Source organism: Elephas maximus, chromosome 11 (assembly GCF_024166365.1).
Source record: "Elephas maximus indicus isolate mEleMax1 chromosome 11, mEleMax1 primary haplotype, whole genome shotgun sequence".
In the NCBI taxonomy this organism is placed as follows: Eukaryota; Metazoa; Chordata; class Mammalia; order Proboscidea; family Elephantidae; genus Elephas; species Elephas maximus.
The window spans coordinates 57,411,455-57,439,388 of NC_064829.1; the positions used below are offsets into that span (position 1 = coordinate 57,411,455).

The 27,934-nt window shown below is 46.6% G+C and overlaps 1 protein-coding gene across 5 annotated transcripts in view; it reads left to right on the forward strand.

Annotated features, from left to right (window-relative positions):
- CTIF (cap binding complex dependent translation initiation factor) overlaps positions 1–27,934 on the forward strand; it is a 301,119-nt gene that overhangs the window by 244,121 nt on the left and 29,064 nt on the right. For all 5 annotated transcript variants that reach the window (XM_049902306.1, XM_049902308.1, XM_049902309.1 and 2 more), the window contains one exon: positions 13,249–13,404. In XM_049902306.1, coding sequence (XP_049758263.1) covers positions 13,249–13,404 — 156 coding nt within the window. The remainder of the gene's footprint in view (positions 1–13,248; positions 13,405–27,934) is intronic.

Genomic DNA, 27,934 nt, shown 5'->3' on the forward strand with positions numbered 1-27,934 from the left:
TCTGACTCATGACAACCTCATGTGTGTCAGAATACAACTGTGCTCTGCTGGGTTTCCGGTGGCTGATTTTTTGGAAGTAGATTGCCAGGGCTTTCTTCCCAGGCAGCTCTGGGAGGACTCAAACCTCCAAAGTTTTGGTTAGCAGCTGAGCTCATTCACTATTTGCACCACCTAGGGATTCCCAAATAAACAGAAAACCTTTTATTTGAAAATTATTTTCATCTTTCTAACATAAACAGATACTTTTTTTCAGACCCCCGTCTTAGTCATCTAGTGCTGCTATAACAAAAATACAGTAAGTGGTGTTGGCCTAACCAAATTGACACATATTTTGGGGGGACACAATTCAATCCATTATATTCCACCCTTTGACCCCCAAAATTCATGTCTTGCTACATGTAAGACACATTCACCCCATCATATCATAGCAAAAGTCTTAAATCAACTCTAAGTCCAAGATCCAAAATTTCTTCTTTATCTGTAAAATCTAGAATACAAGTTATCTGCTTCCAAATGTATAATGGCAGACCAGGCACAAGCTAGACATTTCCATTACAAATGGGAAAAACTGGAGGAAAAGAAGGGATAACAGGCCCCAAGCAAGTCAGCAGAACACATTACATTAGCCCTCAAAGCTTGAAAATAGTCTTCTGTTCTTTAAGACAATTTACTCAATAGCCCTGCCCTCCAGACTCTAGGTATTGGCCACAGTCTCCAGATTCTAAGTGGAGTCCCTTCAGCCCTGGACTTCAGCTCCACCTTCCAGGCCCACTGGGATAACAACTCTCCTTCCTTGGCTTTAGGCACACAATTCTTCTAGTCCATCTGAGTGAAAACTCCACTCTTAGAAACACCAGAGGCCATAGGTCCACCCTTTGAAACCCCAGAGGTCCAAGCCATACCTTTTGAGACTGAGGTGGTTTGGTTTCCTGCGTTCCTTGCCTCTTCAGCCTCTGCTTCTTGGTTTCTTGGCCTCTTGGCTCCTCAGGGCTCATGCCCGCATCTGCCCTCCGGGGCAAGTGTTCCAAAGCTCTGTAGCTCCACTGATAAGTGCCTGGAGGCACCCCACTCCACCAAGAAGCCTCCTACACACAGGCAGTACACTCTCTTGCTCTGTAGGTCAGCTCCAGTGCTGTGTGGCACTGGTCTCCTGGTTCTGCTGCTGCTGGTGGTTCTCTGCTGCCTCCAGTTCTCTTCTGCTGCTGGTCCTCTGCTGCTGCCAGTCATTTGCTGCTCCCGGTCCTTTGTCCATTTACAGTTTCAAAATTGTTTCCACATTTTAGATATCTGTTAGAGCAGCACCCCACTCTCTTGGTACCAAATTCTGTCTTAGTCATCTGGTGCTGCTATAACAGAAATACCACAAGTAGATGGCTTTAACAAAGAGAAATTTATTTCCTCACAGTCCAGTAGGCTAGAAGTCCAAATTCAGGGCACCGGCCCCAGGAAAAGGCTTTCTCTCTCTGTCGGCTCTGGAGTAAGGCATTTATGATGCATCAGTCTTCCCTTGGACTGGGAGCATCTCAGCACAGGGACCTCAGGTCCAAAGGACGTGCTCTGCTCCCAGTGTTGCTTTCTTGGTAGTATGAGGTCCCCAAATCTCTCCATACTTTCCTTTTACCTCTTGTAAGATAAAAGGTGGTACAGGTCACACCCCAGGAAAACTCCCTTTACAATGGATCAGGGAGGTGACCTGAGCAAGAGTGTTACATCCCACCGTAATCCTTTTAACCACAGTCAGAGATTATGATTTATAACACATAGAAAAATCACAAGATGGAGGACAACCACACATGGCCTAACCAAATTGACACATATTTTGGGGGGATACAGTTCAATCCATTATACTCCCTAACCAGTTGTCTGTGGGGCCCTGGTGGCACAGTGGTTAAGCATTTGACTGCTAATGAAAAAGTCAGCAGTTCAAATCCACAAGCCGCTCCTTGGAAACTCTGTGGTCAGTTCTACTCTGTCTTATAGGATCGCTAGGAGTCAGAATTGACTCAATGGCAACGGGTTAACCAGTCATCTAAGGAGGTGGGTCACGCACGTAGTTTGGAATCTACTGCTAACCTAAAAGTTATCAGCTCAAACCCACCCAGCAGCTCCACGAAAGAAAAGGCCTGGAGATCTACTTCTGTAAAGATTACAACCAAGAAAACCCCATGAGCAGTCCTACTCTGTCACACTGTGGGTCACCATTTGTCTGGGCCGACTCCAGGGCAGCTAACAAGAATAACAACCAGTTACCTGGGGGGAAGAATGACTGGGATAAACTTGTTGGTGCCTGGGGAATCACTATCTCCCCATTGCTGTCCCTCCCACATCTCATCCCATCTTCTCAAGGAAAAAGCAACTTCCTGCCAGCAGAAAATAAAATGCACTTTCTTCTCCTCACTGTGGAGATGGCATTGGCAGCCACCTCTCTGGACAGAAACAAACCCGAGTCACTGCGGAGGTAGAGTTTGGATGGACCCATTTCTCTTGGCCATTTGTTTCAAAAGGGGAAAACAAAATGGTGGTGAGTTTGTAGGTAATGATGGCGGCTGCCAACTTCAGGAAGTTGAGAAATACACTGTGGCCCTTGTGCATTAACCCTTCACTTTTCTCAGCAGCCACATCTCCCTGCTGTGGCTGCCTGCGCCAGGCTGGGGGTGTTTTTCCCCCTTTGCCTGTACGTAGCTGTTTTTGGCTTAGCCACAGAACTCCACCATGCCAGAGTTCATGTGGTTATCCAGAGCGGGGAAGAATTTCCCAGCATGCCTTGGGAAACCTGAGACACTGAACGCCTTTCAGGTCTTATTGATGTGGCTGGTGCAGGAAATAGCAGTACGTCAATAAATAGTTTTAAGCAGGAAACAGGGCTTAAATGGTAGCCTTAGAGTTTGGGGAAAAGCACTAGGGGTTGCTGGGAGGGAGCCTGCCAGTCAGATGAGAGCCTGGAGCCAAATACCAGGCTTTGAAATGGCTGCCACCAAACAGAGGCCCCTCGTTGGCTCTGGATGGAAGAGGCTGAGGGTGGGGGCAGAGCTGGAGACCCAGGGAATGGCTGGTTTCCGTTGGCAGAAAGAGGCTCCTTGTTCCAGAGGAAAAGCTAGCAACCTACCACATGTGTGCCAAGAAGAGACACAGGCAGATTTTTTGTGGGCTGGGCATGTTCACAACCCACTTCCCTACCGTTCTTGTGAGAATCACCTCTAGTTGGAAGGTCACACCAAGAGTTCCATTGTCTTACTCAAGAAAAATATGTATTTTTTTTAATCAAGGAAAAGGGTCGCAACCTGCCAATTTCTTTTTAAATAACCATTTCTCTGATTATAAAAAACGTTCACAGAAAATTAGAAGAATACAGAAAATCGTGAAAGTTAAAACATACGGGTCATCCATAAATCCGCTATTGAGAAACAACTATTGTTAACCCTTTGAATATTTCTCATCTTTTTCCTTTAAAAAAAAAAAAAACTGATTTATTCATGGATGAGATTATATAATACACATAATTTTGGTTTTGCTTTTTTCTTATTTAGCATTACATAAGCATTTTCCCATGTTATAAACTTTTCATAAACATAGTTTTTAATGAGTGCGTGGATCACCATTTACTTAATCATTTCCCTATTCTTGGATGTTTAAGTAGTTGCATTTTTCTGTGCTTATTTTTCCTATTTCCTTATGATAACTACTCAGAAGTGCAGTTACTGGATCAAACAATTAGAACAATTTAAGGCTTATTTTAAAGTTTTTCAGAAAAGTGCTACCAACTTAACCACCTGCTAGTATTGGTTTAGTATTATGTAAAAGTGCCTGTCTCACTGCACCCCTACCCCCAGCATTGACAATTACCGTTTTTTAAACTTTGCTGATTTAATAGTTGGGGAATGTCTTAGTTATCTAGGGCTGCTATAACAGAAATACCACAAGTGGATGGCTTTAACCAACAGAAGTTTATTCTCTCACAGTTTAGGAGGCCAGAAGTCAGAATTCAGGGTGCCAGCTACAGGGGAAGACTTTCTCTGTCGGCTCTGGGGGAAGGTCCTTATCATCAATCTTGCCCTGCTCTAGGAGCTTCTCAGCACAGGGACCCCAGGTCCAAAGGACACGCACTTATGGCTCTTGTTTCTTGGTGGTATGAGGTCCTCCTGTCTCTCTGATAGCTTCTCTCTTTTATATCTCAAAAGATATTGACTTAAGAAACAACCTAATCTTGTAGATTAAGCCCTGCCTCATTAACATATTAATCCCACCTCATTAACATCATAGAGGTAGGATTTACAACACAGGAAAATCACATCTGATGATAAAATGGTGGACTGTCACACAATGCTGGGATTCACAGACTAGCCAAGTTGACACATGTTTTTGGGGGGACACAATTTAATCCTAACATTCCACTATTTAGCCCCCAAAATTCTTGTCTTTGCCACATGTAGAAGTCCTGGTGGCACAGTGGTTAAGGGCTCAGCTGCTAACCAAAAGGTCAGCAGTTTGAATCTACCAGCTGCTCCTTAGAAATCTTATGGACCAGTTCTACTCTGTCCTGTAGGGTCGCTATGAGTCAGAATCAACTCGACAGCAATGGGTTTGGTTTTTTGGTTTTTGCCACACATAAAACACATTCATCCCATCATCTCACAGCAAAAGTCTTAAATCAACTCCAAGTCCAAAATCCAAAAATTCCTCTTCATCTGTGAAATCTAGACTACAAGTTATCTGCTTCCAAAGTACAATGGTGGAACAGGCACAAGGTAGACATTTCCTTTACAAATGAGAGAAATTGAAGGGAAAGAACGGGTAACAGGCACCAAGCAAGTCAGCAGAACACATTACATTAGCCCTCAAGGCTTGAAAATAATCCGTGTTCTCTGAGACCATTTGGACAATGGCCCTGCACCCCAGACTCTGGGTGTTGGCCACACTCTGGATTCTGAGTAGAGGCACCTCAGCCCTGGGCTTCAGCTCTGCCTTCCAAGCCCACTGGAACTTGCGGCAACTCTGTTCCAGTCGAATTTGGGCAGCCTCATTCTTCTTGTCCATCTGAGTGGCGACTCCACCCTTTGAGACTCCAGGGGTCATGGCCCTACCCTTTGAGACTGAGGCAGCCTTGCTTCCTGAGTTCTTTGTATCTTCAGTTTCTGCTTCCTGGTTCCTTGGCTTCTCAGCCCCTTGGGCCTCTCCACCCCGTCTACCCTGCTGGGCCAAGTGTTCCAAAGCTCTGTAGCTCTACCAATAAGTGTCAGGAGGCACCCCACTCCGCCAGGAAACCTCCTGTGCAAAGGCGCTCCGCTCTCTCACTCCACGGATCGGCTCTAGTGCTGTCTTGCACCGATCTCCTGGTTCTGCTGCGGCCGTTTCTCTGCTGCTACTTCTTGCCATCTCCAGTGTAACAGCTCCCCCTACTTTCTTCTGAGTCCTTGCCAGAATTGTCTTTGATATCCATAATTCCACCAATAATCTCTTCAGAGCAAACTAGGCTTTTACTATTAGGCACTTTAATAAACTTCCAGCCTCAACCCATTCATAGTTTCAAAACCACTTCCACATTTTAGGTATCTGTTAGAGCAGCACTCTACTCTCTCAGTACCAAATTTTGTCTTAGTTATCTAGTGCTGCTATATCAGAAATACCCCAAATGGATGGCTTTAACAGACAGAAATTTATTCTCTAACAGTTTAGAAGTCTAAGAGTCGGAATTCAGGGTGCCAGCTCCAGGGAAAAGCTTTCTGTCTCTATTAGCTCTAGGGGAAAGTCCTTGTCATCAGTCTTCCCCTGCTCTAGGAGCTTCTCTGCACAGGGGCCCTAGATCCAAAGGACGTGTGCTCCTGGCTTTTCTTTCTTAGTGGTATGAGGTCTCCCTGTCTCTCTGCTAGCTTCTCTCTTTTATATCTCAAAAGTCACAATTTAATCTTGTAGATTGAGTCCTGCCACATTAACAAAACTGCCAATAATCCCACCTCATTAATATCATTTAAAAAAAACCGGTTGCCGTGGAGTCCTACTCAGCAATCCAGTAGGACAGAATAGAAGTGTCCCATACAGTTTTGAAGGAGCCACTGGTGAATTCAAACTGCAGACCTTTTGGCTAGCAGCCAAGCTCTTAACCATTATGCAACATTAACATCCTAGAGGTAGGATTTACAACACACAGGAAAATCACATCTGATGACAAAATAGTGGACAATCACACAACACTGGGAATCATGGACTAGCCAAGTTTGACACACGTTTTTTGGGGGGACACAATTCAATCCATAACAGGGAAGAAAAAAGTGTTTTCATTAATTTGATTGCTACTGAGATTTCATTAATTTTTTCTTGTATTTATTGACGATTAATGTTTTCATATATGAGTTATCTTTTAATGTCTGTTCCCCATTCGCCCACAAGGAATTTCGTACTTTTATTACAAATTTGAATGAGTTATTTATATATTAAGACCATTTACCCTTTGTCACATTGATTGCAGATATTTTTCCCAGTATTATTGATTGCCTTTTAAGTGTGTTTATAATATTTTGATACAGTCCTCTGTTGTTTTAATGTAGAAAGCCGTTCTCCATCCAGAAATTTGATACTTTATTTTATTTTCTTCAAGTTTTTATGGTTTATCTTTTTTTGTTGCTGTTGTTAACCTCTTTATTCCATATGGAATTCATTTTAGGGCCCAGTGTGAAGTAAGACTCTAAATTATTTTCCCCCAATAGTTAGACAGCTGTCCCTGCACCATTGCTTGAATGAATAATGCTTCCTTTCCCACTGATTTGTGGTCCCCCGGGATCATGTGATGAAATCCTATGGATGCCAAGTTTGTTTCTAGACTATCTGATCTAGCTATCCATTCTTATGTCAGTTCCACACTCTGTAATTATTAAATAGGTTAAGAGTAATCTAATTCTTTCCAGGTTTGTGTTGTTTTGTTTTTAGTTATTACTCTGTTATGCTCTCAAATTACATTTAGGATCCTTTTTTCAAGGCTCTAGCCCTCCTCCCCCCTCCCCCCCCCAAAAAATTAAGATTGGGATGTCGAGTACAAATTGCTATTAAACCTATGAAATATTTCAGGGAGAATTAGCATCTTTACAATGTTGTCTTCACATTTAGCAATAGCTTGTGTTTCTTCCCTTGTTCAAGACCCTCTCTCTCTGTTTAGTTTCATAATTTTCTTCTTAGAAATCTTGCACATTTCTTAATAATGTCATTTAAGTATTTTTGTTGCTGTAATAAATGAGCCTTTGTGCATTAAAATATCTCCGTGGTTATTCCTGTCATAAAAGAGTGTTTTTGATTTTTGTATATTAATTTTGTATCTATATACTCTTATTAACTAAATAGTCAACTTTTATTTCATTCCGATCTTTATTACAGGGTCCTCTTGGGTTTTTCATAGATATAATCATATCAAATAATTTTATCTCCTCTGTTTCAAAAGTCATGGATGTTACTGCTATTTTTTTTGTTTTTTCCTCAGTCCGGCCTAATGATGTAATATATTTATAGATTTCCTGATACTAAATCATTCTTGCCTCCCTGGGTTAAAATCTACTTGGTTATCATGGATCTATTTATTAGTATTTCATTTAGGACTTTCACATTGATTCAAATTAGAGAGATTAACCTATAGTAGTCCTTATTTGTAGTACACTATCATTATGAGATTTTGGTAATAGGGAACTGGAAAAGCTTATCATTTTCTATATTCTGGGTCAGTCTACATAGCAGAGCAATTCCTTTTTTTTGAAAGTTTGAATGAACCTATCCATAACAGTCATACACCTAGAGACTTTCATAATTTTTCATTTATGATTTTTATCTATTCTGGTTTTCTGTGGTTTGTAGTAAACTTTTAGTAAGGTTTTGTGATATTTATTTTCTCAATTACCTATTTTGTCATTTTTTTCCAAAATTATCAACAGAGCTGTATAGTTTTTTGTTAAGCTTTTATGTCTACTCTGTACCTGTTTTCATAGATCATTCTTATTTCTAATTTTATTTCTACTTCTTCTTTCTTTATTTTATTTGTAATTTCCTTTCTCTATTTTCTAATTAATTAATTTTGGGTTTTATCTGTATTATGTTCTTCCTACACTTCCTTAGTTCTTGGCAATTTTCTAACTTTTTGAGTTGAATGTTTAGATCAACATTGTCCAATAGAAGTATAATGTGATATAAATTTATAAATATGATAAATTACATATGTAATTTTTAATTTAATATTTTTATTTAACCCAATATGTCCAAAATTTCAACGTATAATCAACTGTTTTAAAATAAGAGACATTTTGCATTCTCTTCATGCTGCGTCCTCAAAACCAATGTGTAGTTTCCACTTACAGCACATCTCAATTCCAGACGAGCCACATTTTAAGAGGTCAATGGTCACATGTGGTTCATGGCTACCCTACTGGACAGCATACGTTTAGATAGCATAGGTGCATATGTGTCGTTTTCTTCCTTTGGTCAGTTGCAATGAATTTTTTTAAACTCCAATCCTTAGTACCCACTGGCCCCAAGCCTTTTCCTCCCCCTAGAGGGCTTTGCCCAAGGGAATCACCCCTCTGAGAACACAGTATTCCACCCCAACTCCTCTTGTCCCCTGGCATGGCTCTTTATCTCCAGTGACTCCTAACTCTGGTGAAATGTTATCTTCCTTTTTAATGTTGTTGTGGGGCATTGTTCTTCTGTGTGCCCCTTCACAGATATTTTTATGGGAGATGGGGAAAGGGGGAGTCAGATATCATTGGGTGGGTACCATTTTAGCTCCCAAGTTGGCACTTAATAAAGATCTAAAGCCGTGGTTACACAATGAAATCACCTGGGAAATTTCAAAAATTACCAGTATCCAGCCCCACCCCTAGCCAATTACACAAGGTTCTCTAAGTGGAGTCCCAAAAAAACCTGTTGCTGTCGAGTCGATTCTGACTCATAGTGACCCTATAGGATGGAGTAGAACTGCCCCCATAGGGTTTCCAAGAAGCGGCTGGTAGATTTGAACTGCCGGCCAGGGCTGAGAACCTCCAGGCCAGCCAGGGCAGAGAACCTCCAGTGCAGAGAACAATGGAAGGAGCATATGTTCTTATTCAAGTTCTAGTAGTGTGACCTTAGTCAAGTCTTTTAACATCTTTGTGCCTCATTTTCTTCTGGTTTTAAATGAGAATGGTAATGCCTGCTCCTGCCCTGACCACATAAGGTTTTTGAGGGATAAACAAAGGTTAAAGAGGGTAGAACTGCCCAAAAAACTATGACTTCAAAGCCAGCGGTCCAAGGCCCTTTCACAGGCTCTGAAGTGGCAGGCAAAATCATTCATTCATTCACAGATGCCCAGAACACCCCTTGGCAACCACTGGGGAGGCTGCCTCCTCCAGATTCTGTACTAGGGAGGGGATACAAAGCCATCAAGGTGCTGGGCACCCACTGAGGCGGGGGTCCCTGGCTGTGTCCAGGGGATTCTTTAAGGGACACCACCTGGCTCAGACTATAGGGTAGAAGACAAACAACAGAAACCCATGCATTGGCAAATCCCAGTTATACCCAGCGAGACACTCAGGGGGAAGTGATGGGGGAGGCAGAAGACCTGAAAAATCAGGTGTGGGGCCCATGAGATCTACAAGTATAAGTTGACTTCCTAGGGACAGCCTGGGCAAATGGCTTAGTAGAAAGTGGAGACTCAGACAGAGCTTGGGCTCTGAGGTATTACTTTTCCAATTTAAAAACCCCATAAGAAAAGGAAGGAAGGAGAGGCTTGGTCTCCAGAGCAGGCAGTCCTGGGTTCGAATTCCAGCTCCGCCAGTACCACATAGCCATGAACAAGTTATGTAACCTCTCTAACCACAAATCCATCATCTGTAAAATGGGGGCAGTGAAAGAACCTGCCTCTTAGGATGTTGTTTTAGTCATCTAGTACTGCTATAATAGAAATACCACAGGTGGGTGGCTTTAACAAAGAGAAATTTATTCACTCATACTCTAGTAGGTTATAAGTTCAAATTCAGGGTGTCAGCTCCAGGGGATGGCTTTCTTTCTGTGTCGGCTCTGGAGGAAGGTCCCTGTCATCAGTCTTCCCATGGTTGAGGAGCTTCTCATGCACAGGGACCTGGGTCCAAAGGACATGCTCTGCTCCTGTCACTGCTTTCTTGGTGGTATTAGGTCCCCAACTCTCTGCTTGCTTCTCTTTCCTTTTATCTCTTGAGAGATAAAAGGTGGTGCAGGCCACACCCCAGGGAAACTCCCTTTACCTTGGATCAGGGAGGTGACCTGAGTAAGGGCGGTGTTACAATCCCACCCTAATCCTCTCAACGTAAAATTACAATCACAAAATGGGGTACAGCCATACAATACTGGGAATCATAGCCTAACCAAGTTGAAACATATTTTTGGGGGGCACAACTCAATCCATGACAGATGTCTATGACAGTTAAATGATACATTACAGTTAAGGTACTATGCTTAGTGTCTGGCTCACAAATTGTAGCTGCTGCTGCTGCTATTGTTTTACACACATACACACACACACACGTATATATAATATATATATGTACTTTTTTTTTAATAGACACAGTTCTGGCACTTATAAACTGTGACCTAGTCTTCTAGGCTTATCAAAAGCTGGAATTAGAGGACCTTCTCTTGGGAATTTTCTCACCCAGTCCCTAATTTGCCAGCTGAAGAGACTGTAGCCCCATCTGCCCCTCTAGATAGCACTTTTTTCACACACACAGAGCAGACATTAACCGAGCCATCTCTGAGAGCCTCCCACCTCTGAAGATTCTGAGATTCTGGCATCAGGGAGAATGCTGAACTGCAATGAGCAGTGGGGAGGGGCCCTGGACTGTGAGAAGAGCCTGGGTCGCATTCTGCAAACTGTTCTCTCATATGTTCTATTTCTTTTGGTGACATAGTCACCCAGACCCAGAAACTTGGCACCGTCTTTGAGTCTTTCAACTTAGAACTCACCACTTAGCAAGTACTATTTTCCTTGATTATGTCTGTTGTATCAATTCTATATCAGTCAGATATTGCCGCATAACAAACAATCACAAAAAAAAACCTCGATGGCACACAATTATAAGCATTCATTTAGATTATGTGTATGTGAGTTGATTGGAGGTAGGCTGACCCAGGCTAGACTTAGGTAGGGTCCTGCTCCGCATGTCCCTCATCCTCCCCCTGGATCATCAGGCCAGCCCAGAGATATCTTCTCATGACGATGGAAAAAGATGACAGTACGAATATATACTTAAGGTCTCTTAGGGCCTCAGATTGGAACTGACACCCTGTCACTTCTGCCTCATTTTCTTGCCCAAAGCAAGTCACATGGCCAAACCCAAAGACAAGGGGTAGGGGAAATGTATTCCTCTGCTTTAGTAGGGAAGAATGAAGATTTCTGAATATAATCTCCCATAGATTCTTATCTTTCCATTGCCAGGTAGTTTAGGTTGTATTTCATCCTGCAGGTCTCCACACCTTTGCCTTGTTAACCTTTCTAAAGAGCACAGGTATGAACATGACATTCTGTGCCCCCCAAAACCTTCCCTCCTGACCACCACATGGAACCCAGCTCCTTGGCTGGTTGCAGCCATCCATTCTCTGGCCCCAACCTTCTTTCCCAGCCCTGTCTCCTATTTTATCTCTTCACCCCGCCTATGCTGGACCTGGGCTGGTTACACCTCCCTGCTTCCCAAACACTCATGTGATCCTCCCTGCGCCTTCCTCCTTGTGTCATTCTCTCCACCTGAAATGTCCCCCACCCCCACCCCCTCAGAGTCCCATGTCAAAATCCTAGCCTCTTTCAAGGCCCTGGTTTCCAGTTGGAAGTAATAACTCCTACCTCTGAGTTCCCAAAATCCCTGTACTTAAACCCTTCTTTTTTTTTTTTTTTTAATTGTACTTTAGATGAAGGTTTACAGAACAAACTAGTTTCTTATTAAACAGTTAGTACACATATTGTTTTATGACATTGGTTAACAACTCCACGACATGTCAACACTCTCCCTTCTCAACCTTGGGTTCCCTGTTACCAGCTTTCCTGTCCCCTCCTGCCTTCTAGTCCTTGCCCCTGGGCTGGTGTACCCCTTTAGTCTGGTTTTGTTTTATGGGCCTGTTCAATCTTTGCCTGAAGGGTGAACCCCAGGAGTGAGTTCATTACTGAGCTGAAAGCATGTCTGGGGAGCATACCCTGTTCTTTCTCTTTGAGTCAGAATTTTGTTCTATATTTTTCTGCAGCTGTGTCTGAAACCCCCTATTGTGATCCCTGTCAGAGCAGTCAGTGGTGGTAGCTGAGTACCATCTAGGTGTACTGGACTCAGTCTGGTGGAGGCTGTGGTAGTTGTGGTCCATTAGTCCTTTGGGCTAATCTTCCCCTTGTATTTTTAGTTTTCTTCCTTCTTCTTTGCTCCTGAAGGGGTGAGACCAGTGGAGTATCCTAGATGGCCGCTCACAGGCTTTTAAGACCCCAGACACTACTCATCAAACAGAATGTAGAACATTTTCTTTATAAACTATGTTATGCCAATTGAGCTAGATGTTCCCTGAGACCATAGTCCCCACAGCCTTCAGCCTAGCAATTCGGTCTCTCAGGGAGTTTGGATGTATCTATGGAGTTTCCATGACCTTGCCTTATACAAGTTTACCTAGACCCTTCTGATGATTTTGAATATCTTCTCTCTTGTATCACAATTATGAGTGAACATGTCTTGTCCTAGAGCTAGTGCACTGCCTGGCACACAGTGGGGCAATAATATTGTTAAGGAGGAAGAGTGAATGGATGAATGAATGCCTGTCATTATCCTGGTAGCCTCTAAGCCCCTTGCAGGCAGGGACATTAAGTAGCTTGTGCCTGCTAAAGGGCCTCAGTCACCAATTACTGCCATGTTGCTGAGCATGTTCTGCCCTCCCCCACATGGAGGACATGATTTGGGAGTGTCACAGGGAGGTAGTTCAGCAGAAGGAGTGGAATGGGGGAGTTGGTGAGTCTGGGAAGGGTGTCCTCTCCCCCCTACCTCACCCTGGCCCCTGTGAAGAAAGAGAGGCTGTGGACACAGCCTGGGGACACCTGAAGAAGAGGCACTGTGACTGAAGGTCAAGGTGGCCATGGGTGAGCCCTGGCACTCACTCATGCCTCAGCCGCAGGTCGCCCGTCTCCACCCTCGTTCAGAACATGGAGACCAGCTCCTTAGACCGTAGGCGCTGCAGTGCGGCGGGGTCACACCGGCCCCCTCGGGCCCACGAGCTGACTGCTGTCTTGTGCCTCCGCAGAAGGACTTCACCGTGCGAGAGGAGCTGCAGCAGCAGGACGTGGAGCGCTGGCTGGGCTTCATCACGTTCCTGTGCGAGGTGTTCGGCACCATGCGCAGCAGCACCGGCGAGCCCTTCCGCGTGCTCGTGTGCCCCATCTACACCTGTCTCAGGGAGGTAAGAGAAGACCGCGCCGCCGGCCAGCCGGCCAGCGAGGAGCGCGCACTTGAATTCCTGTCAGTCAAAGCTCACCTCAGGAGCGCCATAAGGCTCATATCAACTATAAAGTGCTCAATCCTTTGGCAAAGAGAACTGTTTAACTCCCTGCTCTTCTGCTTTCTGAAGCCAGGTTTCTATTTACTACGTTTCCTTACAGGGAAACAGTCCCCAAAAGGTAGTATCATTAACTCAGACTTTGGTGATTCATAATCTAGAATATTGGCCTGCCGAGAGGATGCCCTCCATATTATTTGAATGCACAAATCTTTGAATTGGTTTCGTTTACCGTTGAATTATTTATTTTCAAAAACATGTTTGCTTCCAAATTTCATCTGGAAAAGAAAAAAGTAAGAATAACAAAGAGATTTCTGAGAAGCAAGAACTTAAGGGGATACTTTCTTCAGCAGATATAGTAATGTACTTTACAAGGCCCCTCTGGCTGTTCTCCAGGGGTGGGGTTGGAAGGGGGCAAAAGTGGAAGGTGGAAGCCCAGTCTGGAGGCTGTGACATCATAGGTGAGAGGTTGGTGGATTGGAATAGGGCAGAGAAAGTGAGGGGGGAGGGAAAGGCTTGGATTCTAGCCAAGTTTTGAGTTAGAACCAGTGGGACTATGAGATGAAGGGAAGGGTGGAAGTGACATGGGCTCCACGTTTACCAGCCTGTGGGCACCATTCTCTCAGATGGGGAATGCTGGAAGAGAGACAGCAGGAGTGGGGATGAAAATCAGGAGTTGGTGTTCAACAGGTGTCGTGTTAGTTGCCTGTCAGATATCCCCATAGAGCTGTTCCCCAGGGTACTTAGGTAGAAGTGTCTGAAGAGCTGGAGTCCCTGAGTGGTGTAAACAGTTAATGCACTCGGCTGCTAACTGAGAGGTTGGAGTTGGAGTCCACCCAGAAGTGCCTCGGAAGAAAGGCTTAGCAATCTAAAAAAAAAAAATTTATCTACTTCCGAAAAATCAGCCATTGAAAACCCTGTGGAGCACAGTTCTACTCTGACACACAGGGGCAGCCATATGTTAGAGTCGACTCAATAGCAGCTGGTTTTTGGTTTTGTTTTGTTTTGTTTTTAATCTAATGATCTAGGAGGGGTCAGTACTGAAGATATGCAATTGAGGGTTGTCTGAAGTATCGATATGAGTATGAGCGTGGTATTAAAGACTAGGAATGGGTGGAGCCACCTAAGAAGAGGGTCTAGATGGAGGCGAGGAGAGGAGCCAGCAGAGGAGGCTGAGGAGCAGTGGCCAAGGAGGCAGGAGGCAAACCAGAAAGATGTAGAGTCTGAGAAGGTTCAAGAGAGCACTTGAAAATCGTCACAGGGACCCCCCCAAGAAGAGCCTGGGCGAGCCTCACAGGTCACATGTGCTGTCCTCTCGCGTCCTCAGTGGCCCTCTGCAGTGGGGACCAGGATCAGGGAGGAGGAGCTGCTGGAGAATGCGGCCGAGAGCTAAGTAGGAACAGGACACAGCAATGTCCTGGCTTGGGCACCAAGGGAGTCACTGGGGACCATGGCTTCAGAGGAGGAAGCTCTGAAGCCAGAATCGCCTGTGTTGAGGAGTCAGTGGAGGCACGGACCTGAGTGCGGACATGTCTTTTGAGAATTTTTGCTGTGAAAGTCAGGAAAAGGGAACTGGTTGGCTAAAGGGGGGAAGGGGTAGAAGGTGTGGGATCAAAGGGCATTTTTGTGTTTGGGAAAAAAAGGAGATATTAGGGTGATTTAAGAGAAGGGAGGGGAAGGTATTTCTAAGCATTCATGGAGCATACATTTGGAAGAAATTGCCTGCTCTTTGCAGACTGCCTGGTCACCCATTAAAGCAGAGGATGAGGGCCTCTCCTGGGTGCTTTGTAAACCTGTAAGCCTCTGCTACTCGCAGAGCCAAACCATGTTTCTTAGCAAGTACTTTTGAATTCAGACTTATTTCACAGGCTCAATGGCCTCTCCCAGCGTCACTTCACCCTCAAGGGGTCTTAAGCCCAGAATGCAGTACCAAGGGGGTCTGGAGCTTTACCTTTTACGTCCCTTTGGAATGATCCAAAGGCGGCTGTCTTGGAGGCAGAGGGCTGGCCCTCTTGACTTCTGGGGGTCCTCCCATCCTTGCCTGCAGTGTGCCTCACAAAGGGAGCAGCCTTGTTCTAGGACAGTGACCTCGATTGCCCCAACAAGTTCGCTCAGCATGATCTGAACACCTCCTGGCGTTGCTGTCACCTGCTCCCCTGAGCAGGAAGCAGGAATATAACTGAATGCTGGCCTGGCTGCTGGGACACTTTTAACACCACCTGAGGTAGTGCAAACTTTCTGGTGTGAGATCCGGAAGGTGCCAGGAGGTGTGCACAGGCACAAAGAACCACCCCCATTGCACGTTTGCTTGCTGCGTTAACTTCTCAGGGTGGCTTCACAAATGCAGGCCCATACTGGGCTAGTAGTGGTCAACTCGCGGAGTAAATAAATCACCTGTGGCTTTCATCATTGTGTAAAAGAAGAAGCCAGAGCACCCTGTATCCAGCTGTATGCTTTAGGCCACATGGGGACATGGTTATAGAGCATCATCCCTGGGGCCAGGCTACTGCCTCGGTTCAAATCCTGGCTCTGTTGCTTTTTAGTTGTGTGATCTTGGGGGAGAGTTTAACTGCCCTGAGCTTAGGTTTCCTTATCTGCAAAGCGGGATCACGTTGCTTTCTCAGCAAGGGTTTAGGGAGGGGATGTGGCATGGGGAGGGTGCTGGTTACACAGAGCTCTGTGCTATGCAGTGCCCCATCTGGGGACACGTGGCTGGTCCATGCAAGAGCTGGTCCATCTGGAGCTCCTGAACTCCCAGTCCATGGCTCTTTCCAGTAGAAACCGTGGCTCCCCTTAAACTCAGTCCTAAGAAAAGACGGAGATACAAAGTAGGACCCTATGGATCTTATCAATCCCTTTGTAGGGCTTATTGCCTTTCCAGCTCCCTGGGGGCCCCTGAATTCTCCCCTGCTTCATCACACACTCACTCATACTCAACTCTGACTGACTTCTCGGGAGCAAGTCAAGCCAGCTCTTGGCAATTTCTAGAAGCCAAAGACACCGCTGCTGCCTCCTATGCTGGGAAAATGTAGGCTTTTCCCTGAGGCCATGCAGATAACTGACTCCAAATCCCTAGCTCCCTCTCAGCCCTGGGATCCTCCCAATGCCCCCTAGACTCATATTTCCAGCTGCCGCCTAGAGTCCCAGGTCAGGCCTCAGGCCCCCCAACACCACATGGCTGGAGCTGTACCCCAGAGCCCTCTTGCTCAGACAAAGTTCTCATACGGGCCCGGGGCCACCTTTCCTGCCTCTCTCCTGCCAGGCAGCAGCCCCAGACTCACCTGACTGCCTACATTCCGTACCTGCCATGGCCTCCCCCACTTTTCTTCCTTAGTGCCGCTGAGTCACACACACACACACACACACACACACACTGGCCATTTTGATGTGAGGAGTCTCCTGTAGAACAAACCTAAGGGGCAGCTGCAAAGCCCTCACAGCCGGCCCAGCCTGAGCTCACACTCATTCCAGTGTCCTCCTTCACCCCTCTGCCCCTAGAGCTTGGGCATGCGCTCAGTTGGTCAGCCCCCTCAAACTGGAGAACACCAGCTGTGTGAGACCTGCCCTGCCCAGAGCAAGGCCCCTGGGCATTTCCTTCTGGACTGAGACCTAGCTGAATGAACTGGTCTCTCGGTACTCGAGCTTGAAACCTCGGAGTCATTTCCAGTCTCCCTCATCTTGGCCCTGACACCTCCTCCCAGGCCCCAGTGGGACACAGCTGACAGCTCCTCCTGACTGTTCCATCCTCATTCTTGCCTTTTCACAACACCTTGTCATCTATTTAGCAATGGTAACGGCGCATGCTACCACAAGGAAGGCGCTCTCTGAAGAACTTGATGTGGCCTTTTCTCTTTTACTCAAAAAACACTCTAAAGTTTTTTTTTCCAGTTACCATCAAGTCAGTGCCAACTCATGGTGTCCCCGTGTGCGTCAGAGTAGAGCTGTGCTCCGTAGGGTTTTCACTGCTGGTTTTTCAGAAGTAGATGGCCAGACCTTTCTTCTGAGATACCTCTGGGGGGACTCGAACCACCAACCTTTCAGTTAGCAGGTGAGCAAGCAGCCGTTAGTACTATCACCCAGGGACTCCCCTCCGAAGATTATCATGCCAATTTCGCAGAGGAGGGCAGAGAGGCCAGGTAACTTGCCCAGGGCCACACAGCCAGTAGGTGGCAGAATCAGTATTTGAATCCAGGTCTGACTCTGGAGTCCTTGTGCCACAACCTTTTGAGCAGAGCAGGGACCACTCTCATCCCTCAGTCCTTAACCCCCCACCTGCTCCATGGTGGGGCCCCTGTAGATATTTGCATAATTGATCCTGTTTTTGCCATGAATACCAAACCAAAACCAACCCGTTGCCATCGAGTCAATTCCAACTCATAGCGACCCTACAGAACAGAGTAGAACTGCCCCCATAGAGCTCCCAAGGCTGTAAATCTTTACAGAAGCAGACTGCCACATCTTTCTCCCATGGAGCGGCTGGTGGATTCAAACCACTGACCTTTTGATTAGCAGCTGAGAGCTTAACCATTGTGCCACTAGGGCTCCTTTTGCCATGAATAACCTGTGCCAATCAGATATCCTTCTTTGAGGGGTAGATGAGAATAAGTTTCAATGAGCCCTTTTTTTTGCTTAAGAGCAAACAGTTTCTGCCAAGATGGTTTTCAAAGAGTTCGAAAAGTCTTGGTCCCTCAAACTGCGCAAGTCTTCCAGCCCTCATGTTTACAGCTTGCATTTGCTCAGCAAGCTCTTTTTTAATAGCATTCAAAGGAACCGTAGGTCCTGGGTGGTGCAAACAGTTTACACTCAGCTGTTAACTGAAATGTTAGCAGTTCAAACCCATCCAGCTGTGCCTCAGAAGAAAGGCCTGGCAATCTGCTTCCATAAAAAGTACAGGCAAGAAAACCCTACTGTAACACAGGGGGTTGCTGTGAGTCAGAATTGGCTCAACAGCAATGGGAGGAGGAGGAGAAAAGGATCTCTTGATCCTGCCCCAGGTCCGCAGCCAAGCTGTGAAATTGGAGGGTTCCACCCCCTAGAGGTATGCGTGTTTGTGCTTAAGCTCAGGGTGTCGGGTGCCTCTATCTCAGCTTCTCTGAGCTGCCCTGCCAGGCTCTGGGTCTGGCTGGCCCAGTACCCGCATATCCTGACCCTCCAGCCCCCTCTGCCTCCTCCACGCCCCTGTCACCTCTGTGACCCAGTGGTGTTTCTGCTAGGCTCCTTTGGATTGTCATTGAATGCTTCTCTCTGGGCCCCTTACTTCAAGAGCTTTTCTGGAAATTCCTCTGGCAGGGAGTGACTTTTAACTGCTTCGTGCCTTTTCCCTTTGAGAAGCCTGTGCCTCTCCACTTCCTCTCATTCTCTTTTCTCCCCTGCCTGCAACGTGTCACTTCCATCTCTTCATTCCACCTCCTCCATCTCTACCCATAATTCCCTCCACCTGCCGTCTTCAGAGGAGTTCTGGGTGATGCAAGCCCAGTTAAGTCCTCGACTACTAGCCAAAGGATTGGCAGTTCAAACCTACCCAGGGGCACCTCAGGAGAAAGACCTGGCGATCTGTTTCAGGAAGGTTGCAGCCTCGAAAACTCTATGGAGTACATTCTACTCTGCGCACATGGGGCCACCATGAGTCAGAATCAACTCAACAGCAACTAACAACAACGACAGCCGTCTTCAGAGTCCCGCAGTAACAGCCAGGGTGAGGAGTGGTGTTCCAGAGGAAGGGAGGAGGCGTACTTTCTATCAGGAATCTCTCACCCCTCCGCACCCCTACTGCCCCCTCACCCTCTCCTTCCTGGGGCTGACTCCTTTGCTGTCCCCACACCCCAGGCCCTAGAGAGCCCAGCTGCCCCTCCCTGCACTTTCCAGAGGAAGGGCAGGGAGGGGGCAGGTGCCTCTGAGGGGTGTCTCTGTGGGGTGCCCTCACAGGGGTGGACCTGGCTGGGCTCCTGGAGGAGGCTGGCAGGCACTGGCCGGGGAGGAGAACACAGAGGTCAGCGAGTCAGGCTTCTCAGGAAATGAAATTGCTCTGTGCAACAATGAGGGAGCCGCTTTTTTACATTTTTGCGTGAGCGTGCATTCAATTGCTCACATTGTTTTGGCTCCAGGGGAAATCTGACCTCGGAAAAGGATGAGATGAAGTGGGTGTGGGTGGAGAGCCTCTGCTATTTCACAGGCCTGAGGGAGTCAAGCAGAACATTCTTCTGAGGGACAGAGGACCGCTCCTCCTTTCCAGCGAGCTGGAGACGGGGCTGCATTCGGACCTCCAACAAGGCCCACTTTGGTGAGGTGGCTGTGCCCGGGCAGCAGTAGATGATGAAGGGGATGGAGATTTGCTGGCTGGACCAGTGGGAAACTATCCTCCCTGCCGCCCAGGGCTCCGGACCGCATATCTCGGGGAGGTTTTACAAAATTACAGATTCCCAGATCCCTCCTTCAACCACAGAAATCAAACTTTCTGAGAATGGGTCTTAAAAAAAAACTTAAGCTCCCTATGATTTCAGCGTGCCCGTCAAGGTTAAGTAACACAAGCAGCCACATCATATGTGCGTTTAGTGAGCATCCATTGACAAGCCAAAGGTCCTTATGGGAAGGGCACCACAGCCTTGAGAGCCAGAGAGACCTGAGTTTGAATCCCAGCTCTGCCACTTAGTAGCTGTGGGCCTTTAATCTAATTCTTTAATCTCTCTGAACCTCAATTTCCTTTGCAGTGATTAAGCTCTGGGCTGCTAACTGAAAGGTTGGCAGTTCAAACCCACTCAGTGGCTCTGCAGGAGAAAGACTTGGCAATCCACTTCCGTAAAGATTCACCAAATTCACTGCCGTTGAGCTGATTTTGACTCATAGCAACCCCATAGGACAGAGTAGAACTGCCCCACAGGATTTCCAAGGCTATAAATCTTCACGGAAGCAGCTGCCATATCTTTCTCCCACAGAGCGGCTGGTGGGTTTGAACCAGCAACTTTGCAGTCAGCAGCTGAGCACTACTTTAAGCACTGCACCACCAGGGCTCATCCATAAAGATTATACCCTAGGAAACCCTATAGCGCAGTTCTCCTCTCACATAGGGTCGCTATGAGTCAGAATCAACTCAACGGCACCCAACAACAAGCATTTGAGTAGATCCCCTGGGTGGTGCAAATGGTTAACATACTCGGCTGCTAACTGAAAGGTTGTTGGTACAAGTCCACCCAGAGGAACCTCAGAAGAAAGGCCTGGCAATCTATTGCCAAGAACATCAACCATCGAAGACCCTATGAAACACAGTTCTACTCTGACACACACGTAGTTGTTATGAGTTGAAATCCACTCAATGGCAACTGGGAAAAAAGAAAGAAAAAAAAAGGCTTATTTTAAAGCTTAAAATAAGTGAGAAATTGATGTAAAGCAAGTGGCATATGACAGGCCCTCGGTAAGCTGTCATACTGTCTACTGCTGTTGAATGTCCACCATGCCCCAGGCATTGCTTGAGAGAAGTATTACATCTGAGGCAGCCCCAGAACACAAGACACGTTCTCTGTAAGTGGGCATCCAAGGCCCCCACAGTCCTGGGGACCCTCTCATCAGCTCCCTACCATTCCGGGCAGACTGCCCCATTATATTTCCACAGAAGGCCTCTCCAGTGCCTCCTGGCTGGAACATGCTCATCCTCCTCAATGCCTGAATCTTGCCCCATGTCAGGACTGGGCTCACTTCCCATTGTTTCCAGGAACTGTTCCCCCGCCAGCCCAGCCCTCCCTGATTGACCCCTCTTGCAACATCCTATAGAACTAGTGTCCATACAGTACAGCTGGCACCTGTTCCCTGGACATGTCCTTTGCCAGGTGGTCCCTTCTTGGTTGCTTTTAAATCATGTCCATGTTGCATTGGTACCGGGGAGCAGGCTGGGTTTCGTCCATGACAAAACCACCCCCGCATTTTGCACAGGACTCTGTGCTCAGTCAATAAGCAGTGCTTTGGTTTGCTACTTTCTTAGTGAGCTGCAAAGTTTTCTAGTAGTACTAGAAGGAGGAAACAGAAATTGTAGTTCCCCCCTGCTCCCAAGGAGCTTACAATCCACTAGGTGACCACATCTACTGAAATTTAGCAGCCATGAACACCGAGGATGGATTGTGTGCTGGGCAAATATGGGAGGGAGGGGTCTCAGAGGAATGGGCAGCTGCTGGGAGCAGGAGGGAAGGGGAGGCTCCTTGGCAGGATTTGACCCTGAGCTAGGGCTTAATAGGAAGTGGACTTTGGGCAGGCATCTGAAAGTTTTTAAGCTAAAGAGCAACACCATGGAAGGCATAAAGGAGAGTTTATATATTCAATCAACAAACACTGAGGAAATTGCTGCTTCTTTCCCAAAAAAAATCCATTGCCATAGAGTCGATTCCAACTAATAGCAACCCCATGTGTTAGAGTACAACTGATCCATAGGATTTTCTTGGCTATAACCTTTATGGAAGCAGATGGCCAGGCTTTTCTTCCGTCAGGCAGCTGAATGGGTTCAAGCCCCCCCCACCACCACTTCAGGTTAATAGTCCGGCTCAGACTGTTTGTACTACTCGAGGACCTGCTACTTGCTTATTGAACTGAAGTCTCCCAGACACATTTCCTCCTGGAAATGTACTGCAATTACCAAGTCAAATAAGTCAAGGCACTCCCTGGCCAGAGGGACCATGGGTAACTCAGGGTACCGTGAACAGTGCGGTGATCAAAATGAGGTAGGGTGGGAAGAGGGAACATGGAAGCGCAGCCATCAAACATACAAGGAGATCTGCTTCGGAAGGGCATCATATCAGAGAACAAGCCCCGGATTCATTCTCCTCTTTAAAAGTTTTCTTACTACAGGCAATTCCCAGGTACAAATGTCTAACTTATGTACAATCTGTAATTTTGAACCAACCCCTGTAAAGCCTTATTATATTAAAAATATGAGGTACATACAACGGTTCGTAATAACAAATGGGTGCTACTTTGTAAAGTACATCAATACATAATTATTACTGTATTATTACGTTAAAGATGTTTTAGTGTATCTGGTAATGTTTCGTTAATATTTTCTATGCATAGAAAGGTACACTATATACTATAAACTAAGACAAACATTGGAAACCCTGGTAGTGTAGTGGTTAAGAGCTATGTCTGGTAACCAAAAAGTCAGTTCAAATCTACCAGGCACTCCTTGGAAACTCAAAGGGGCAGTTCTACTCCATCCTACAGGGTCGCTATGAGTTGGAATCAATGGCAGTGAGTTTTTCTGGTTTAAGACAAACATTGGAAACCCTGATGGTGTAGTGGATAAGAGCTACGACTGCTAACCAAAAGGTCGGCAGTTCGAATCCACAAGGCGCTCCTTGGAAGCTCTATAGGGTAGTTCTACTCTGTCCTATAGTGTCGCTATGAGCTGGACTTGGCCACAACAGGTTTGGTTTTCTGGTAAGACAAACATTTGACCAACTGCTGTTAGATATGAACCATTCTGACTTATGTACAAATTCAACTTAAAGAGAGATTTAAGAATGGAACCCGTTCATAATCCAGGAACTGCTGTATAGCAGTCAAACAAAAACATTAAGCCAGTAAGTGAAGGGCTGGAACGAGGCTTGAAAACTCAGAAGAACCTTTCTTCATGAACAGTTTATTCCAGCCCTAATCTTAGGCACAGACCCCGCCTGGAATGTTCCTCTGAGAATGTAATCTTTTTGGGGCAGGTACATAGCCCCTGGGCACTGGTTTAGCGACAGAGCCCCTCCAGGTCCAGCAGCTGCTGCTATGAATACCCCAGCTTAAGCAACCGCTCCTGTAACCACCTCAGAAATAACTCCCCACCAGTTTCGTCCCCTCCAGAGCTTTCGGTTGCCCCCTTCCTTTTGGCTGAAGTAGAGAAGTCACTCAGTGGTGTGAGGCTGTTGATCTCCTAGATCTCACCTTCCCACACAAGCACATTAAAGCGGCCCCATCTGAGGCTGCCCGGGGTCCATGACCTCCTGGGATAAAACTCAAGTCTCCCACCCCCACCACTCCCGGACCCTCTCCCCAGCCCCCACCCCTTAACCGTTCTGCTTCTTTAGCCAGACTTGGCAAACTGAAATGTGAAATTTGAAGCCAGTGTTCCCCTTAGCAACCACAGTAACACAGGATCTGTTCAAGAGCCTGGAGTTATAAAAATACCAGCTTCCACCAGACACTGGCTTCCAAAGGGAAGCCAGTCTCCAAGCCAGGACCGTTTTTAAACAATTAAAACTCGATAGATTTCCAAACCCATCTCAGCATGGTTTCAGGAGGATATCGATTTAAATCTTTTGGAAGTTGGTGTTGGTTGCAAGCTTTGGGTATTTTCTCCAAAATATAGAGTAAGAAAGAGGGTGGCTCACTTGAGAATTAACTGGCCTTATATGTGGAAGCCCTGATGGCGTCGTGGTTAAGAGCTAGAGCTGCTAACCAAAAGGTTGGCAGTTCCAATCCACCAGGCGCTCCTTGGAAACCCTACGGGGCAGTTCTACTCTGTCCTATAGGGTTGCTGAGTTGGAATTGACTAGATGGCAATGGGTTTGGTTTGTTTGTTTGTTTTTGTTATAAAGGATATAGGAGGCCTGATGGTACAGTGGTTTAAAGTGCTCACCTGCTAATCGAAAGGTTAGTGGTTTGAACCCACCAGCCATCCTGTGGGAGAAACGTGGCAGTCTGCTTCCCTCAAAATTTACAGCCTTGAAAGCCCTATGGGGCGATTCTACTCTGTCCTATATGGTCACTATGAGTCGAAATTCGACCCCATGGCACCTAACAATAACAATAAAGGATATATAGGTGGAAGCAGTTTTTCTTAATAAACATCAACTGTTCAGCACTTTAAAAAAAAGTTAGGCCAAATTGCTGAATCCCAGTGAACCTCAGTACAACTGAAATGCTCCTCGGAAGCAAGGATGGTGAGACTGCGTCTCACATACTTTGGACATGTTGTCAGGAAGGATCAGTCCCTGGAGAAGGACATCATGCTTGGTGAAGTAGAGAGTCAGCAAAAAAGAGGAAGACCCTCAATGAGATGGATTGACACAGTGGCTGCAACAATGGTCTCAAGCATAGCAACAACTATGAGGATGGCACAGGACTGGGCAGTGTTTCGTTCTGTTGAGCATAGGGTTGCTATGAGTCGAAACCTACTCCAAGGCACCGGACAGCAACAGTGAACCTCAGTCTTTCCAGTTCCCCTCCCAGTGAGTCCACAGCTCCCTCAGTCCTCCTAATTAGAGAGGGAGGATGATTTAGAAGATCTCCCCTTCCTTGAAAGCAGTCTTGATTAACGTAACCATTTTCTAGCAGGAATTCTCAGGCCACAGGTAGGAAGGTAAGAGGTGGAGTCATCCAAATTTTTATGCTCAGGACCAGAAAGTCCTGCATCCCTTAACCCCAGCCTTCCCTACCCCCAGACGCCCGTGCCCCGCCCACCCCTAGGGCACGGCCCTAGGAGGAATCTGAAATCCTCCTTATAAATCTCTGGCTTTCTTTGTGCGTGCCCTGCAGGGGGCACCCTACCTTGATGTGGGGACAGAGCATGGCACCCCCAGAGGAAGGCAGAGGCAGAGGCGTCCCTGGCCACAGCCAGGGCAGATTCGCACTCCCTGCCTCCTCCCCTCCTCCTCCCTCCTCTTATCTCCTGGGGCCATGTCTTGTAATTTTGAAAAATATTCTAACTTGGTAATTAATCTGAACTTCAAGAGGCCCCTCCTTTTTGCAGAGTTGCACAAAGGGAGGTGGAGACAGAGACCCGAGAAGCTGAAGGGGGAAAGGGGGGTGCGGATTTTTTCTAAACTGTCAAATGGACAGAAGGGGATAAAATTGTACCTTGCTGGAGTTGTGTGTACAAGACATAAGCATACACATACATATACATCTGTCTAGATTTTTAAATCCTTTGGATTTAAAAAAAAAAGAACAAGTCTGCCCAGCGAACTTGGAGCACAAGGGGAGCCAGGCTGGGGCACTTACCAGAGGCACCGTCTGGGTGGGGCACAGTGTGGCTGGGAAGGTGAGAAAGTAACATGTATTTAGAAGAAAAGAAACTGTGTCCTGTGGAGGTTAAAAAAATGGCCGTCAGTAACTTCTGGTAACCTGTAGGTCAAGAAATAGTTTGGCCCAGTGGTAGAAATCTCACCTTCCGTGCGGGAGACCAGGGATCCATTCCTGGGCAAGGCACCCCAGGCACAGCCGCCACATGTCTGTCAGTGGAGGCTTGCATGTTGCTATGCTGCTGAACAGGTTTCAGTTCAACTTCTAGACTAAGACAGACTAGGAAGAAAGGCCTAGTGATCTACTTCTGAAAACAGCCAGTGAAAACCATACGGATCACAATGTTCTGACCCTGTTGCATATGGGGTGCCATGAGTCAGGAGCCAGCTTGAGGGCAATGACAACAACAGCAGCCTGTTTCCTACTACAGGCTATAGTAAGTGGCTCCCACCACATCTTGGCCCGCCCGCCCCTTAGCACTCCCCTCCCCCAGTGCCTCCCCATGGCTTGCACAACCCTTCCCCCCTCAACCCTGTACAAGCTCTGCCCAGTCTTCATGCCCCTGCTCAGGTACCCCTCCATCCAGAAACTCAGGTACCACATGCTGGGCCTTGGGGGTGAGTGTGCCGTGGTACCTACCTGCACAGAGCTGCTGTCTGGTACGGGGCGATAAGAGTGTGCCCAGTACAGTCCTCCTCATGACCCACACTTACCTTCTTTTTCTTTAACCTGCCCCAGCCCTTGTAGGAAGCCCTGGTGGCACTGTGGTTAGGTATCCGGCTGCTAACCAAAAGGTCAGCAGTTCAAACCCACCAGCTGCTCCTTGGAAACCCTATGGGCAGTTCTACTCTGTCCTATAGGGTAGCTATGAGTTGGAATCAACTCAACAGCAACGGGTTTTGGGTTACCCCTTGCAGGGACCTAGAGTATAAATTTAGCAGTTGATGATACCACATTTACTGCTGTCTCTGCATTCAGATGTAAAGCACCTTCAGGCAGTACCTGTCCTGTCTGGGCCAGATGCAGCTCGGAACCATCTCTCCCCCTTTTTTCTTTCCATCTCAAGACCCAATTAGGATCCAGTTCCTCACTGACGGCTCCATCATCATCTCGCCAGCACTGATCAGGGGCTTCAGGTGGCCTGGACCAGGCTGTATAAGAAGAATCCGCTAGGATCATTTCCTTTCTGGTAGCTAGGAAGAGAGTGGTGCTGGGGAAAGAAGGCCGACTTGGGAGCCAGGCAGATTGGAGCTACTTGCCCTCTCTGGCCTTGTCAAGATGGGGATTTGTTAATTACAAGTTGGTATCTTCCCTTCCCTGTAGTTCCCAGTCTGTTGGCACGCTGGAAACTAAAAACTGAAGACATGAAATAAGGGCATCAGTCAGCAACATATTTATATTGCTTAATATTAAATACTTCTTAATGAGAAAAAGCATGAAGGAAAAAATCTCAGGGCCTTTGTTCTGGCTGTTCCCTCTGCCAAGGATGCTCTTCTTCCAGGTGTCCTTCAAGGTCTCTGCTTGGGTGCCAGTTTCAAAGAAAGACCCTCCTGACCACACCCAGCCCACCCTGCCATCCCTGTCACTCTGTCCCCTGCCTGCTTTCCTTTTCTTCATAGCCCTTACTAGTACCTGGCTTTACCTTAGAAATTTCTTTTTAATCTGTTTGTTTTCTGTCTCCCCAATTGGAATGGGAACTCCCTAAAGGCAGTGCCTTAGTTATCTAGTGCTGCTGTAACAGAAATACCACAAGTGGATGGCTTTAACAAACAGAAGTTTATTCTCTCACAGCCTAGGAGGCTGTGATGCAGGGCACCAGCTCCCAAGGAAGGTTTTCTTTCTCTGTTGGCTCTGGGGGAAGGTCCTTATCATCAATTCTCCCCTGGTCTAGGAGCTTCTCAGCGCAGGGACACCGGGCCCAAAGGACACTCTCTGCTCCTGGCTCACGTTCTTGGTAGTGTGAGGTCCCTTTCCCCTCTGTTCGCTTCTCTCTTTTATATCTCAAAAGAAATTGACTCAAGATACAACCTAATCCTGTAGATTGAGTCCTGCCCCATTAACATGACTGCCTCTAATCCTGTCTCATTAATATCATAGAGGTTAGGATTTACAACACATAGGAAATTCACATCAGATCACAAAATGGTGGACAACCACACATACTGGAAATCATGGCCTAGCCAGGTTGGTACACATTTTGGGGGGACACAATTCAATCCATAACATGCAGGGAATTTGTGTATTTGCTCCCAGCTATATCCCAGTGCCTAGAACAGTACCTGGCATAGAATAGGTACTCAATAACTGCTTGTTGGATACATGAAATAGTGGGTCTAAAGTGAGCAAAGAGGGAGACAGTAGTCAGCCCTTCTGTTGTTAATCCAGGAAGACTCTTGGAGGAGGTAAATCCAAAATCTTTAAAGAGGCAAAGTAAACAGGCAAGGTA